The 15,321-nt window shown below is 41.0% G+C and overlaps 1 protein-coding gene across 1 annotated transcript in view; it reads right to left on the bottom strand.

Moving 5' to 3' along the window:
- Positions 1–15,066, bottom strand: part of ARHGEF4 (Rho guanine nucleotide exchange factor 4) — an 87,654-nt gene extending 72,588 nt beyond the window's left edge. Inside the window, exon 1 of the mRNA XM_077861199.1 lies at positions 14,908–15,066. Coding sequence (XP_077717325.1) covers positions 14,908–14,965 — 58 coding nt within the window. The 5' untranslated portion in view covers positions 14,966–15,066. The remainder of the gene's footprint in view (positions 1–14,907) is intronic.
- Positions 15,067–15,321: the final 255 nt, after the last annotated feature.

Below are 15,321 nucleotides of genomic sequence, written 5' to 3'. Positions count from 1 at the left end.
TTCTGCCTATGTCTCTGCCTCTCTGTCTCTCTCTCTCTGTGTGTGACTATCATAAATAAATAAAAAAAAAATTAAAAAAAAAAAGACTTTTAGATTCATTGAGAACTGTCTATATGATTTTCTGAAATTTCCTGGAGGAAGAGTTTCCACCTTCATTTTTACTCTGCCCATCAAAGTCAGTTAGTTGCTGGCACTATTACCAGCTGATTCTAGTGAGCATAATTCAGAAGTTCCTTTATAACTTCTCACCCTACAGCCTAACCTCAGAGTCTAGGAATGGCTTACGGCACCCCACGGGGCAGATGCAGGCAAGAAACTGAACAGTGAAGTCAGCATTTCTCCTGTGTTCCTCAGACATACACATACATGTGCACACATACACACATGCACACACATAAGAATTATGAAATAAAAAAGCACTACATAAAAATTAGAAAATTATGGTTCTGAGACACTGTAACCTGCATTTTCCAAACTGATTTGATCTATGGATTTCTCTTTCACTGAACATTGATCAAGACTGGTGCTCCAGGCCACATACTCTGGGATATATGTTTCGAGCTTCACTTTCATACGAATGGCCTTGGACAAGCTCCCCATGCATCAATTTCCTTATTTTTCAAAGACCAAACAGAAGCCCCAGATTAGAGACAGCTAGAATGGAACAAACATGGAAATCTGATAGACCTGAGGTCAACTCGAAAATAATTAGTCAGCTGTGTAATGTTATCACTGTAAGTTAGTTAAACTCTGTGAGCTCCCACTTCTCTTATTTATGAAATAGGATGGTTGTGGGGACAACATAGAAAAATCCTTAATGTGCCATTTCTTCTTTCTCTTCCTCATTTGTACAGTGTTCTTTCAACTATTGACTGCAGAGGGTGGGTGGAGAGGTGTCTAACCCTCAGGTCTGGATCACCTAAATTAGTGTGTTAAAATGTCCGGATTTGTTTTCATCAGATACAGTAAGACACGTGGACAAGGAAATGACTGTCATGAAGGCATAAGTTAATACAGTTTCCTACACATAGGAAAGATGATCTGCCACACAGGGCTACATGTGGGAAGCACCAATGTTAGGTAGCACAGAGTAGGGGAAACATGGGTGGTTTCAGTGGGGAAAGCAAGGTGACATGGAGTAACCAGGCTTAGACTTAACTAGTTTGAATAATTTCAGCAGATGCTGGGGTCTAGAGATTGCCTCCAGTTGCCTGGTCTCTGAGCCTGGGATGATTAAGGCTGGAGGACAGCGGTGCTGAGTGTAAGAGCCCCAAAAAGGAGGTGGTTGGGAGAGTGAGCTCTGGATTGGTTAGCCTGCATTTAAAGAGAATGACTCTTGATGGAGTCCCAATAGTTCATTTTTGCTTTTGTTTCTTCTGCCTTCGTGGATGTATCTTGCAAGAAGTTACTGTGGCCAAGTTCAAAAAGGGTGTTGCCTGTGTTCTCCTCTAGGATTTTGATGGAATCTTGTCTCACATTTAGATCTTGCATCCATTTTGAGTTTATCTGTGTGTCTGGTGCAAGCGAGTGGTCTAGTTTCATTCTTCTGCATGTGGAAGGAGCCTCGGTGTCCATCGAAAGATGAATGGATAAAGAAGATGTGGTCTATGTATACAATGGAATATTACTCAGCCATTAGAAATGACAAATACCCACCATTTGCTTCAACGTGGATGGACTGGAGGGTATTATGCTGAGTGAAATGAGTCAATCGGAGAAGGACAAACATTATATGTTCTCATTCATTTGGGGAATATAAATAATAGTGAAAGGGAAGAGAAGGGAAGGGAGAAGAAATGGGTAGGAAATATCAGAAAGGGAGACAGAACATAAAGACTCCTAACTGTGGGAAACGAACTAGGGGTGGTGGAAGGGGAGGAGGGCGGGGGGTGGGAGTGAATGGGTGACGGGCACTGAGGGGGGCACTTGACGGGATGAGCACTGGGTGTTATTCTGTAGGTTAGCAAATTGAACACCAATAAAAAATAAATTTATTATTAAAAAAAAATAAACCACTGAGCCACCCGGGCTGCCCCATAAAAATAAATAAATAAATAAATAAATAAATAAATAAATAAATAAATAAATAAAAAAGAGAATGGCTCAGGGCAGCCCCAGTGGCCCAGTGGTTTAGCGCCACCTTCGGCCTGGGGTGTGATCCTGGAGACCCAGAATTGAGTCCTGCATTGGGCTCCTTGCATGGAGCCGGCTTCTCCCTCCGCCTGTGTCTCTGCCTCTCTCTCTGTGTTTGTCATGAATAGATGGATAAAATCTTTAAAAAAAATAAAGAAAGAAAGAAAATGGCTCAGATGAGTGTTTGTTCCCAGGAAAGAGGCAGCCTGGGAGTGGCTTTCTCTCCAGTGTTGGCAAGGCCCCAAGATGTCAAAGCACTCGCAAATAAAAGCATGACAAATGCAATTCTTTGTACACTCAGAAGAAGGGGATCTGATCCCCGCTGTTTATTGATTCCCAAGTTGTCAACATGTTCAGAACTTAGGTCAGCATCTTCCTTCCCTAAACCTGTTTGTCCTGGACTACTTATCTTAGAGAGAGTATCTCCATCTACCCAGGCATCCAAGTCAAACACCTTTGTCATAGACAAAGGACTTCCTGCCCAATGCTGGAAAGTGATGGTAGCCTTCAGTGACAGTCCCTGTAGGGACTGTCATAGCCTTAGGGAGCCACCTTATCCAGGGCTTTGCTGCTCTATCCAGTGGTCCGTCAGTCTATGTGGAAGGATAGAGGTCTAGCCATCTTGGCCCAAATCAAGACCACTCTGAATGTCCTTCCTCTCATTTCATAGATATTGATTGTGTCTGAGTCTGTTTCTCAGGTAACCCAACCCATGACACCAATCTATTACCAAGTTTTGGCAACATCTCCTACTCTACATCTGTGAGGTCTGCTTTCAAGTCTTCCCCTACTATTAGTGTTTTAGTTCATGGCCACTGTCATGTGTTGCTTAGATAACCACAAGAGACTCTAGGGAGTCTGCCTTCTGGCCAGAAATCTACATTGGAACTTTCAGGTCTGATCACAGGCAATTACACCTGCAGTCTCTGAAGGGAGTTGTAGTCAGGGCTCAGGCATCTTGGCCAGCCATGCTTCCACATATACTTGCATTCCTAGCCTAGGTGCCTCTGGACAACATCTCTTTATTTGGGGCCTTCAGGCAAGGCCTTACTCAGGTGCTTCTACAGACACTTCCTTATAATAGTAGTGAGGAGAGAAACCTTGAAGACTCTTTTCTTCACTTTGACTCAGGACCTAGCACTTCTGCTCCCAACCCTGGCCCCCTGTCCATACCAAGTCAGGAGTCTTTTGTTCTATCCTCTCTCAGCGCTGAGACATTCTCCCCACCAGCTCTGATACTTGGGGAAATGAAACACTGGGGGAGCCAGTGCTTTGTCGTCTTGCTTATATATCATAGTGAGTGATCAAAGGCTTGAGTGATGCTTCATTTTGGCTGGTGTTAATTAGTTACTCCAATATGTGGGAACTTCAGCCCAGTGCAGTTCAGGATGGACTCCTAATTTTTCTCCTTATATAAAAATGAAAACGATCTTTTAAGACATTAACCAAGATAGACCATACTCTGTGCCATAAAATCAAGCTTTAAAAATTTTAAAGGAAATAAGTCATAGAAAATATGTTCTCTATTGAACATATTTGAATTAAATTATTTGAACATAATTGAATTAAAGTAGAAATCAATAAAAGATATTTGGAAGAATCCCTAAGTATTTGGAAATTTTAAAAAAATCAACGTAATTTACAGATAAAAGAAGTCACAAAGGAAACTAAGAAATATTTTAAATTAAATAAAAATATAACATCAAAATTTGTGAGATATAGCTAACGCAGTGCTTAAGAGGGAGACTCAAGTTTAAATGCTTCTGTGAGAAAAGATGAAAGGTTTCAAATTAACTATTTACACTTATACCTTTAAGAAATTAGGAAAAAACAGCAAAAAAACCAAAGAAAGCAGAAGACAGGGAATAATAATGGTAAGAGAAGAAATCAATGAGATTAAAAACAGAAAAACAGAAAAAAAGTGAATGAAGCCAAAAGTTGGTTCTTTGGAAAGTCAATAAAATTGACAAACCTCTAGTTAGATCGACTGAAAAAAAAAAAAAAAAAAAAAAAAGACCACAACAGCAAGTTTCCCCAGGCCTAGATAATTCTACTGTTGAATTCCATTAAACACTTCAGGAAAAATAATCCCAAATCTACATAATCTCCTCTCGACATAGAAAAGAACAATTCAACAATGTTGAATGTTAGCTGAGCCCTGTTTCCCAGAAAACAGAAAAACCTCCCTCCTTTTGTGATCCTTCTGTATTCTGAGAATACAAAGGACCACCCTTATCTCCCATATCTTGAGATAAGACCACTTCTGTCCTTCTGCAAGACTCCCTTGTTTAATAAAACCGCAAATTTTCTCTCTTTTCTCTGCGACTTTTCTCCCTATTGCAATGGCTTAAATCAAACCATCTCAATTGCCCAGTGCACTTCATCTTTAGTGGTTTTAGTGCTGTGATTTGTGCCGTCCCAGAGCCAGCCTTCAGATCCCAATTTGGTCCCCCCAGGTGATGGTGATGAGTCTCTCCTTCCTGATTGGTGATTCAGAAACAATAGTGTGTCAGGCTTATGGTCCTGAGCTCCGGACTTGTGTCCAGCAGGAGCATGGTAAGGATTTGATTTCGATTCCTTTTGAGTGCTCACTTAATTTCTGGTGCTGACTTCTTTTGGTTTCATGGTCTGACCATTTGGTGATCTCTGAAAACTGTTGAGTGAAGATGGCAGAGAATCTGGTTTGTTAGTCTTCTGCTTGTCTGTTTGTCTATCTTAAGCTCAAGTCAATTAAGAATTCCATGCCCACCAGGAGGTGGTATCTGGACTGGTGAGTTTTGTATGCATGTAAAATGGCTGAAATTTTATAAATGAAGCTTATAAACTTTCTCTGTATGTTCACCTGACTATAATTCAGAAAGGACTTTGCTTCTCATTGTGCAAATATATAATATTTTCCTAACTTCAGGCAGTATTACCAAATTAGATTATAAATTCTCTTAAAGGAGCTCTTTTCTGATCAGCTTAAAAATAATCATTTGTAGTAACTGAATATTCCTAATATTATAAGAAGTTAAAGAAATTGAACCTCAAATATTTTCTTTTCTTTTTTTAAGATTTTATTTATTTATTTGAGAGCCAGAGTGAGAGAGGGCATGAGTGGGGGGGAAGGGGTAGAGGGAGAAGCAGGCTCTCTGCTGAACAGGGATCATGACCTGAGCCGATGGCTGATACTTAATCGACTGAGCCACCCAGGTGCCAGAACATCAAATATCTTCAATGTGAAAAAAATATGACTCAGAAACAGTTTTAACTATTCAAGTTCAGATAATTTAGGTGAATCTTTGACAGGCAATACTAGTTTAATATTTGACTTAATAAACGAAACTATGTCTTCTCTATGTTAAATAATTACCAATGCCAAATAATATATGTGTAGGTTTTTATTCTACTTGGGTATGTTCTTCCTAAACTTATAAGGGCTTACTGATTGTATAAGCTAGCATTACTTTTACTAAATGTTTACCATTATGAAAAATGTACATGTATTTAACAAAACTGAGTCATTATTCTGACAAACTCTCTTTCAACACTAGGTATGTTAGCCTGAAGATAGTTTCTAAGATTTTTGTGTCACTCAACCTTGCAGTTAACTAGTGGATATTCAATAGATATTTAGATTATTTCAATATGATAGAATACGGAATCGTTTATTGATTACTAAACATAATTTAAATTTAAGTGTTCTTATTTTTTATTGCTACAGAGAGACTACAAACATATAATTGGGCCTGTTAAAAACTGTGTTTCCTTTTCCCATCTTGAGAAGTGTAACATAAGGGATATACACAGAACTAGAAGATTGTAAGGGAAGAATTCAACTTGCTACGGTCAAAACTGATGAAGAGTTGGTAGGTTTTATAAGACTTGCAAAAGGAGCTGTAGTATTGAATATTATACTGATGTAAAAAAGATTTGGTTTTCTTTGTTAAAATGACAAAATTTTCTTGGATTATTGATTTGCTCTTAATAAGAAGTTGGAGAAGGTTATTTGTTGCTTTCTGTGTCATCTGCCTAGACAGCAGAGATTCGATATATTATGAAAATCATTCTTTGTGTTTTCTGTTGACTTTGACATGTCTCTGATTACCTCAGATCAAAAGTTTCTTAGTTAGAAAAGAGCTAAGATTCCTTACAATTGTGTTTATTTTAGAAATATTTTGTTACTTTGGTTAAACATCTAGTCAAGTATTCTTCAGTAATGCATGATCTTATCTTAATCAGCGTTCAAATCTCTTGACAACTTTTGATATTTTGCCCTTCCAAAATTAAATCCTTAGAACCTGAAACTGCCTTTGATATTTCCTACAGGGTCCTTGGAAAATCATAAAGCATTTGTTCTTTCATCTTGTGAAAAAGACAAGTGCTAGAAATGTTTAGCTTTATTTGATGTGTTATCACAGATGAGTTGAATGGGAAGAGATGCCAAATTAGAGAGATGCCTGACGTTCCTAGGTTAAAAATGAATGGATAAGGCAGCCCCAGTGGCCCAGCGGTTTAGCACCGCCTTCAGCCCAGGGTGTGATCCTGGAGACCCAGGATCGAGTCCCATGTCAGGCTCCCTGCATGGAGCCTGCTTCTCCCTCTGCCTGTGTCTCTGTCTCTCTCTCTCTGTGCCTCTCATGAATAAATAAATAAAATCTTAAAAAAAAAAATGGATAAAATGTTAACATAAATACTTCAGAAATTGTATGCTTTATGGAAACCTCCTAGAGAATTACCAATGCCCTTGCATCAGAGTACTGGTGCTACTTTGCCTATATGACAATAATATAATGTTATAAGTGATGATTTCATTTATTTTTAAATGTTAAATTGGTTGCTTTACTTCTTTAATTTGAATCTAGCAATTTAGAGGCCAGTAATTTTCAACTGGGGATTGAAATAATGTAACCTATGCAATTATATTAATATACAGATGTTTAGGATCTGCTCCAGACTTATTTAACCTCTTTATAGATATTCTTGGTATTCTAACTACATGGTTGGTCTATTCATAATAAGCTTGTCAGGATTATTACATATTATTTTTTAAAAGATTTTATTTATTTATTCATGATAGACACAGAGAGAGAGAGAGACAGAGAGAGAGAGAGAGAGGCAGAGACACAGGCAGGGGGAGAAGCAGGCTCCATGCCAGGAGCCTGACGTGGGACTCGATCCCGGGACTCCAGGATCATGCCCTGGACCAAAGGCAGGACCCCTGAGCCACCCAGGGAACTCCAGGATTATTACATATTATATCTGAAGTTTTTTCTGTAGAGATTATGCTCATTCATTTTAATAAATTAGCTGTAATATTAACTATCTTCTTTCACTTTTAAAATTATTAGTAGTAATTTAATCATAGCCACCTTAAGTTTTCCACAGATAGTTTTTTATTGTATTCTGATGCTATAGCTATTGGCCTGAGAGTTTCCTCTTCCATAAAGAACTGTCTCAGTACCCCCATGAAAGGGACTATGCCAGGTACTTTTGGGTGTAGAGTTCTGATGATATTACATAATCAACTTTGACATTCCAACAGTGGATTTCTAAAACTCTAGCAGAGAAGCAGGTGGATTTAAGAGATCACAAATCCAGGTGTAATTAACTACATTAAACTGAATGAATTGATGAAGGATGATTGTGGATTTTATTTGTAACATTGTTAATATTTTAATGTTCTAGTTTCTTGATACATAAGGAACCCCTTATTTTTTCTCTTAAGTTATCCTTAATTGATAAATAGCCATTTATAGCTGTAAATAGCCAGACTATGTTTTTATCAAATGAAACATTTGTTAATTATGCCTTTTTCTCCCTGCCTGACCCCTCTAGAATTTGGATACTCTGAGTACTCTTATTTTCATAGCAATATAATTGTTCCCATAGGTTTAATAAGAATCTGTCCTCCTTGTTAACAGAAGGAATATCTGGAAACTTGGTTATATGACCAAGGCCTTGAATAGAATGTCATATTTAAGAATATGAATTTAATAACATACACCTAGACACTTTTAAGAAGCTAAAGTTGACTTATGCAGCCAATGCTTACAAAGCCATCTTAAAAAACTGGTCTGATTTGGGGCTTATAGAGTTCCCAGCTTTATAGGTCAGTGAGGAAGGTCACTATCTGGCAGGTCTAGAAACATTAGGATATTTTGGAAACTTTTAGAAGGGAGGAATTCATCCAAATCTATATGTACTGTAGGTGACTGGTGCGTGGTCCATGGCTTAGCTTCCTAGCCTCCAATGTACAATGTTGATAAATTGGAAGACTCCATATTGTCAAGATTTCAATTATCCCCAAGTTTATTTACAGTTTCGTTATAATCTGTATCAAGGAGGACATTTGTAGATATTGACAAATTGATTCTAAAATGCAAATGGAAAGCAAGAAAAAATAGAATAATTACAGTAATACTGAAAAAGAAGAATAAAATAGGAAGTTCACATACTTTTCTCAAGACATACTATAAAGCTACGGTAATTAAGACAAATGGTATGGACAAAAAGATAAGACCCTTAAATCAGTGGAACAGAACAGAAAATCCAGAAATAGATCACAAATATAGAAAGCTGAGTTTTGACAAAAGTGCAAAGGCTATTCAGTGGAGAAATGATAGTCTTTTTAATGAATGGTGCTGCAAAACTAGTATGCAAAACGGTATGTAAAGGTATGCAAAAAAATGAACTTTGACCCTCATCTTAAACTATATAAAAACTGACTCACAATGGATTAAAGATCCGAGTATAAAATGTAAAACTATAAAACCATCTAGAAGAAAATGCAGGAAACTCTGTGTCTTCAGGTTCAATAAAGGAGTTCCAGTATACAACACTAGAAGTATAATCCATAAAAGAAAAATTATAAATTGGATTCCACTGAAATTATAAGCCTTTGCTCTGCAAAAGATACTGATAAATAATTAAAATACAGGGCACAGACTGGAAAAAATATTTGCAAATTTGCACTTTGCAAATACAAGTGCTGATAAAGCACTTGTACTTAGAATAAATGAAGAACTCTCAAAATGCAGTAGTAAGAAAATAAACAATCCAATAAAAAACGGGCAAAAGATTCAGGCACTTCACTAAAGAAGATACCCATACAATCAATAAACATACAAAAAAATGTTCAACATGAGTAGTCACCAGGGATATACAAATTAAAACCAAATGAGTTATCACACACCTAACAGGATGGCTTGAAACACTGGCAGTACTAAGTACTAAAGAAAATCCAGAGCAATGGGAACCATCATGTTTTGATGGTGAGAGTGAAAATGGTAGCTACCTTGAAAAAGAGTTTGTTGATTTCCTATAGTTAAACACTTACTTAGAAAATGACCGCACAATTTAGTCCTAAGTGTTTAACCAAGAGAAATGTAAACTTATGTCCATACAAAGAATCGTACACTAATGTTCACAGTAGCTTTATTTATAATAGACAAAAACTGGAAACAAACCCACATGCCCCTCAATCAGTGAACTATTAGGCAAACTGTGGTATATCCATTCCGGAATACTATTCAACAAATAAAAGGAAAAGACAACTATCTATACATGCAAAAACACAGATAAACCTCAAATGCATCATGCTGGGTGAAAGAAGTCAGCCTCAAAAGGCAATATGATATGAGTCCATGGATATGACACTCTGAAGTAGTCAAATCATAGAGATGGAGTAAAGGCTGGGTGTGGGGGGAGGTGTTGACTACAAAGGGGCAGCATTCAGTTTTTAGAGTAATAGAACTCTTCTGTATTTAGATGATGGTGGTAGTTACATGACTGTATACAAGTGTCAGAACTATATACCAAAAAGAGTAATTTTACATGATGGTAGTGGTTACATGACTGTATACAAATGTTAGAACTATACACCAAAAAGAGTAATTTTTACTGTGTATAACTTTAAAAATAAGAAGAGAAAGTATGCAAACATTTGGCCATATTAATGTCCTGTTTAATACCTTTCCATGGCTTCAAGAGCTAATAGTACACAGTTCTTAGCATGGAGCCACAGCGTGGTCTTCCAAATTTTCTCTTCCTATGCTCCTCATTCCGTATTATTTGCAATTCTTGAATATTTAAAACACCTGACACAGAACCTAGCACAGGTGCTCAGTAAACACAGGCTCCCTTCCTTTATATATCTTTCTGCATTTATGTTGGCTCTTCCTCACAAAGGCTCTTTCTACTCCTTCCCACACAGCTAACTTGCAGTCAGTAAGACTCAGGCAGTACCTTCTCCTGAAAGGTTTCTCTGACTTCTTCCTCCCCATCTCTGTCCCTCACAATCAGTGTAGTCTGGTGCCTCTCTTCTGGGCTTCCTCATCTGAGCAGTAAAGGCTTGGGAATGTTTCAACCTTACACATTATGAAGAAAGGGCTGGCCTTCAGCTGGTTCTGGGGAGATTGACTCTAAGTCCCTGGAATATCCTCCCTGCTAACAGTGACTTTGTATACCTCAGGTCTTTAGCCAACCCAGACCTTGGAACTAAGGATATTAAATGCCTCTGCTGGTATTCTCATTATACTTTTCCCAAAGGTCAAAATCAGAAGCTGAACTTCCAAAGAGAGGAAATAAAAGTTCAGCTTAAAAGTAAAACAAACAAACAAACAAAAAAACCACACTTTATTTGTGTGTGTGTGTGTATATATATATATATATGATTTATGATTTATGATTTATGATGGGAGCCCTGGGCTATACTGTATCAATGTGAACTCTGGAGAACCTGGAGACTAAGTAATGAAGGTCAGTCTTGTGGACACTACATTCCTAAGTAACTGACCTCCAATAAAAACCCTGAGCACCAAGGCTTTGGTGAACTCTCCCAGCTTTGGGGAGAGCTAAGCAAGGTCCAAGTGACCATGGGAGGGAACATCTGGAGGTATGCACCTGGTTTCTCTTATACTCTGCCCTATTCATCTTTTTGCCTTGGTTGATATTAATCCGTATGCTTCTGCTGTAATAAACTGGAACCATGGGTGTAACAGCTTTTCTGAGCTCTTTGAGTCTTCTAGAGACTCATCCACTAAAAGTGGCTTGGGCACCCCTGAAGTATCATCTCACTGGGTTTATTTCTCTCAGGGCCCTTATAATGAACTGTCACTGTCTGTCTCACTCTGATGTCATTTATTTAAGGCCAAGAACCTTGTATGATTTGCCTACCATCTTTAGTGCCTAGTGCTATGGCTGGAACATTATAAGTGTTAAATAAACATTTGACTGCAAGAGAAGCCTAGCCTTCTGATAAGTCTGATTCCTATCTGAGTCAGAAAATTGCCTCAGGGACTTGCAGAAGAATGTAGAAGTAGCAAGCACTCTCTCCAAGAAGTCATATGGCATTAACCATGCAAAAGCACAGGTAGTGAAAACTGTCAACCCCAGAAACCTGAACTGAGAAATAATCCTGTCAGACAAGACATCCAGAACAGAAATGTAAAAAGCCTTAGCCCCGTAGCAGAAGTGTGGTAAACATAGCTGAGGGCTGTGGAGACTATAGGCACCTGCTTAGGGGGAGATGAGAACAGTGCGGCAGAAAGAAGGGTTGTAGAAATTCCACCTTGTCAACTATGTTTAATTTTTAGATTCTGCCTTTAAGGAAAGCCCTCTCCACACCAGGAAATGTGAAATTTCAGTGGAAAATGCCAAGATTGGACATTTAAAATTCAAGAAGTCTTTTGGAAATAAAGGAGAATCTACAGTTCTCTGCTAGATTCCCTAGCTGATGTTCTGCCCTGTGGGTTAAGTTGCGATTCCAGCTTCAAGTACTAGCCTTTCTGGTTTTTGCTGACAACTACAAAAATGTTTAACAAAAATCACAAAAATAATAACTAAGTTTGCTAAGGATCTTTTACTGGTAATTTCTAATCTTTCTTAATAGAGAAATACAGTTCAATTAAACACACATGTGCTTCGTCTTAGAGCCATAGACCAAACAGAAATACAATATATAGCAAATGCCAACTCATGGAGGGTATCCATCCCAAATCAGTAGCTCTGACTAGAATTATGGAATTTTATAGTTGATTAGAGAAGAAGTCAGATCTTTGATTTCAATGTCTTCATTCTGAAAATGGGTTAATTGGGATCTAGAAAAAAGCCGCGACTGTCGAGTAAAGATAACAGCATGCAAGTAGCCAAGACATGATTACAATATGTCCCTCCATCCTTTCTCTCTGCCCCAACACAATCTTTTCTCTCTGGATCTGGCCCTTCATTGGAGCCTCCACTCCAAACTTGGTAAAGAGCCCTTATCAAATCATACCGATCCAGGCCTGAAGCTCTAGTTAGACATGGCCTAGTTAGATTACTGCATCTCTCTGACCCTGTTTTTGTACCTGAGTTGTAGGATATGCTTACCTCACTGGATTTTTATGTGGTAAAGCAGGTAACATGGTGCATGATGTTCAATAAATTACTTTCCCTTTGTTCTTCCCATCAAAACCCCTCCATGGCAGCCTATCCAACCAGATCTCCTCATCTAAACCACAAATCCAAAGAGCATTACGTAAATGCCTATTTTCTCAATTCCTCTCAAGGATGGCAAATAGCTAGTATCATTCTAGTAAAAGGGAAGAAAATTCCTCCATTGCATATAGTAGAAGTCTTAGGAAATTAGGGCTGGGCTTAATTCTCCCCAGGAACCCAGCTGAGATGGCTTCATGGACTCACAAAACTCTACAGGGTTCGTGGCAGCACCATTACAAATCTAGTATTGAATACAACTGATACAGAGTCCCCAGAAAAAGGCAGGTAGTAGAGGGCTGAGGTATGGGATTGAGGGCAGAGGATGAAGAAGTGATTTAAAATACCTTCAAGTCCTGAGTCTCTGTGGTTGGTTACTGACCAGAACTCCCTGAGCAAGGGCAGTGTGCTGTCCATATACCTCACAATACCTGTGTTTTGGCAGAGGTATGGCATCTGCTTCTGGGTCTCTCACATCAACTCTCCCAGTATCATGTTGCTTTAAACCCTGTCCTCCCATTGTAGGAACATTTCTGAACCCCTCAAAGTTCTGGACTTTAGGTGACCTTGCTTCACCTCTCAACAGACATATACACACCACCCCACACCTTCATATACATATGGCTATTATCTCTGAAACTCATCTGGTGGCCTCAGTACCCCTGGTGTGGTCTGGGGAGTCCCTAAATCTCAGGGTCACCTAATAAACCTGGGTCTCTGCCATTTCCATCTGCTTCACCCCTGCCCTGGGGCAAAGGAATTCTTGGGGGCACCAGGGCCACCTCTCTGAGCCTGTTTGCCAATTGCTGAGGTGGAGCAGGTATGCCTTCTCACGCTGGATGTGGAATTCCTTCCACAATTTGTACCATTTGGGCACAGAGAAAAAAGGGTACTTTGTCAGTTTCCTTACAGTCTCACTTAGGGTATTATCTTATTTGGTTTTCTCAAGTTGGGTTATATTTAAACACCCCAGGGAGGGAGGAAAAGGAGAGTTTCAAGGAATTGGGATGGGAAGGAGTCAGAGATGCAGAATTCTAAAAAACTTTTATTTGGAGGAGACCCCAACTTTTCTGAGTTTCAGTGTTTGTTTTGGGACAGAGCAGATGAGAATCACAGAGTGCTCAATATAAGGGTCTGGGCATCCTTCACTTGCCTTTTGCAAACCCATTGACTTTAGAGCAGAGTCCCAACCCTGCATCTGCCCGTAAGGGTACTCTCACACCCCTGGGAGACAAGCTTTAACTGCACTCCCCCAAATGGCCTGTGCTCCACTCTTGGGGGTAGGGGGAATTGCTCTGTGTATGGGCCCCTGCCCCTCTCTGGCTTTGCTGCTCTGACCAGGGCACATATAGAGCCTCACCTCCACCACCTCGGTGGGACCATGCAGCTCTCACCAGCTGCACCCCCTACCCCATGTATAAGCATAACTTAAGCATTATCTCCCCCCCTATTCCATTTCAGATTATTGGGCAGCACCTATCTTCCTTTATAGCTCCTATGGCATGACTTGTTGAATGTTTGGAAGAAGTAAAATATAAATAATCCAGTTTGTCAATTAGCCAAGGGCAGGGGATCACCATTTATAAAATCACTCTGAACTTCCTTAATTAATATTTAGGGTCAAAGTCTTCCTCTCACTTTGTACCCAGAATTCGGTCCTCCGAATAGGAAGGAGAGCGCTAAGGGGAGCACATGGTCCTTGTGGACCTCAGAACAATCCCATCTCAGAGAAACTGCACTGCTTATTTCAGAAGGTCCAAGACCATTCTCCTCCTCTGGGGGGTGGGGGGGTGCTGACCTGAAGCCAGGACAAATCCACTGAATCCGGTCCACCATTGGCCAGCGAGCCCTCTCCTCCCTTCTGTTTTACAGAGGTCAAAAAGCTGCAGCTCAGAAAGCCAGACACGTGCCATTGGTCACGAACCGTTTGGGGAAGGGTAACAGCGCATCAAGGACCAAATTCTAATCTCACCTTAAGCACTCAGTTTCCCGTTGACGACGCGCCCTGCTGGGGAGGGAAGGGGCAGACAAGGTCCCAGATGTAACAGGTAGCCCACTGGTAAAAGTGGGTGCAAGAAGGGACAGGGATGGTGGGAGGTGGTGGTGGTGGCAAATCAGAAGAAAACCAGGGAAAAGAAAAGGAATCCGGAGGGCGAGGCAATGGGAAGCAAGGAGCCAGAAGATGGAAACGAAAAACAGGAAAAGTGAAGCAGGAGAGGAAAGGCCCGACCTCTTCGAGGCGGAGGAGAGAAGCAGGAGGGCCGCTCCGGGGAGGACTGGCTCGCGGAGCGGCAGGGGCGCGGGCGGCGCCCTTACCGGCGGTGGCCGAGCGCAGGCTCTCCAGGCTCCAGGAGCGGGGCAGGGCGCCGCGCATGCCCCCGGCGCCCCCGCGGCCGCCGCACACCACGCCGCTGCTGTCCGAGTCGGAGCCCGGGGACAGCCCGGCGCTACTGCCCGCGCGGCTGCTGCTGCTGCTGCTGCTGCTGCTGCCGAGGTCGCCGCTCGTCTGCCCGCTCGACTCGCTCGGGCACTGCTGCGCCCCGGTGCAGGCGGGCCTGAGCTCCAGCCACAGGCTGGGGGGCGGCTGGGCCGCGGGCGGCGGCGCGGGCCCGGGGCTGCCGGGAGACAGGGCGAGGGGGCCGGGGCCCGGGCCCGGGCCGGGGCCGGCGGCGCCGTCGGAAGGCGAGGGGCGTGCAGCGGCCGGCGCGGCGTCCTCGGCCCCATCCCCGC

This window comes from Canis aureus, chromosome 20, assembly GCF_053574225.1.
Source record: "Canis aureus isolate CA01 chromosome 20, VMU_Caureus_v.1.0, whole genome shotgun sequence".
NCBI lineage: Eukaryota > Metazoa > Chordata > Mammalia > Carnivora > Canidae > Canis > Canis aureus.
Note: the sequence above shows the minus strand (reverse complement) of the source record. Positions and strands in the feature narration are given on the sequence as shown.